This window comes from Tupaia chinensis, unplaced genomic scaffold (assembly GCF_000334495.1).
Source record: "Tupaia chinensis unplaced genomic scaffold, TupChi_1.0 Scaffold149964_1, whole genome shotgun sequence".
Lineage (NCBI taxonomy): Eukaryota > Metazoa > Chordata > Mammalia > Scandentia > Tupaiidae > Tupaia > Tupaia belangeri.
The window spans coordinates 1,022,498-1,024,248 of record NW_006209805.1 but is presented as its reverse complement, the minus strand read 5'-3'; the positions used below and the strand labels follow the sequence as shown (position 1 = coordinate 1,024,248).

At 66.4% G+C, this 1,751-nt stretch overlaps 1 protein-coding gene across 1 annotated transcript in view; it reads left to right on the top strand.

Moving 5' to 3' along the window:
• The first annotated feature begins 473 nt into the window (after positions 1–473).
• PCSK4 (proprotein convertase subtilisin/kexin type 4) overlaps positions 474–1,751 on the top strand; it is a 6,990-nt gene continuing 5,712 nt past the window's right edge. Inside the window, exons 1-2 of the mRNA XM_006171767.3 lie at positions 474–675; positions 891–995. Of these exons, the coding sequence (XP_006171829.1) occupies positions 481–675; positions 891–995 (300 nt within the window). The 5' untranslated portion in view covers positions 474–480. The remainder of the gene's footprint in view (positions 676–890; positions 996–1,751) is intronic.

Here is a 1,751-nt window from a genome sequence, read left to right as displayed (position 1 = left end):
GGGGAGAGAGATTTGAGGTGGGGGCGGAGCGGGTGGGAGGGGCCGGAGCAAGGCCAGAGTTGATTGGAGAAATGGGAAAAGATCCATTGGTGGGACGGAGAAGGGGCGGGGTCTGATCATAAAGGAGGCGGGGCATAGTGTGGGGGCGGGGACAGGGCGGAGCTAGATGGAGGAGGCAGGACTTACTCGAAAGAACGATGTTGGTTGGCCACAGCCGGACGCAGGGCTGATTCTCAGAGGCGGGGTGTGGATGAAAGTGGGTGTGGCCAATGAAGGGGTGGAGTCCGTTGTAGCAATGAGCCCGTCTGTGGTTTACAAGGTTTGAGTTCTTGTACGAATGGGAGACTGAGGCTTCAGCGGAGTTCGGCCTTTTTCGGAAGCCTTGCGGGGTTGCTATGGCGCCGAGGCCCTCCTGGCGGTTTGACCGGAGGGAGGGGCTCTCAGAGGCCCCGCCCCCGCCGCGGCCCCGCCCCCGCCGCCATGCGGCCCGCCCCGACTTCGCTCTGGCTGCGCCTGACCTTGGCCCTGGGTCTGGCCCTCGTTGGCCTCCTGGCCCCAGGGTGGGCCTCGGCCAGGGCCCCCATCTACGTTAGCAGCTGGGCCGTGCGGGTATCCCTGGGTTACCCGGAGGCCCAGCGCCTAGCACGCAAATTGGGCTTCGTCAACCTAGGGCAGGTGGGTGGGACCGGCTGGTGAGGAAGAGGGGACCCTGGAAGACCCCAGGCCCCCACGTTTGGGAGGGCTCCTCCAAGGGCCTCCAGAAGCCCCAGCCCACCCTCTCTTTGGCCACTCTCAGCTCTCAGGACTCGCAGAGGACACGGGTAGTCCCACCCCGCAGCAGGCCCCTCCATGGGGAGTGGTCCCAGTGCTGCCATGCCCCCCTTCCCCAGATCTTTCCTGACGGGCAGTATTTCCACCTGCGGCACCGGGGCGTGGCCCCACAGTCCCTGACCCCACACTGGGGCCACTGCCTCCGTCTGAAGAAAGACCCCAAGGTGAGTGTAGCCTGAAAGTTGCCCTCAGAGTCTCGACCACCCCCAGGGGACGGGCCAGCTGCCGTCTGTCGTCTGGTGGTGGTGAGGAATGGCTGCACGGCCTTTGGGGCCACTGCCCTGTGTATGGATGCAGAGTGGTCCTGGCCTACAGGGAGCCGGGGCGCTTCCCACTGCCCCACCCCCTGCAGCCCACCCTGGAAGGTGAAGGGTGGCCGGAAGGTGGGGAGCCTCAAGTCACGCCGAGGTCGTAGCTGACAGGGCCAGAAGCCAGCGTGGAGAACTTGGAGGCGCTGGGCCGGATCGGCCGGGCCAAACAGGAATGGTCCTGCATCGGGCTCGCCCTCAGGAGCTCGGCAGGGGCGGAGTGCTGCCCGGCTGCAGCCCCGGAGACGGGGAGAAGCAGCCAGCACTGATCGGCACAGCGGACCCAACACCTCTCTCAGTGGACAGAGAGAAAGCAGGGTCCGCTCCTAAGCCCTCAGCCGAGGGGGCTGAGCTGGCGGAGAGACAGGCGGACGGCAGGAACCAGGGTCCCGGGGTGGAGTGGACACAGAGCCCTTGGGCCTCGAGGTGGCCACTCGTAGCTGAGTGAGCAGGAGGGAGGCCGCTGGGGGCCAGACAGGCAGGGGACAGGGTGTGGGAGCCACCAGGGGTGCCAGCACAGTGACGCTGCCATGTCCCTGAGTGGGCTGCAGAGAGCCAGGGCAGCTGGAGGACAGGCCGAGTGGCTACACCGGGGGGCCCAAAGAGACACTC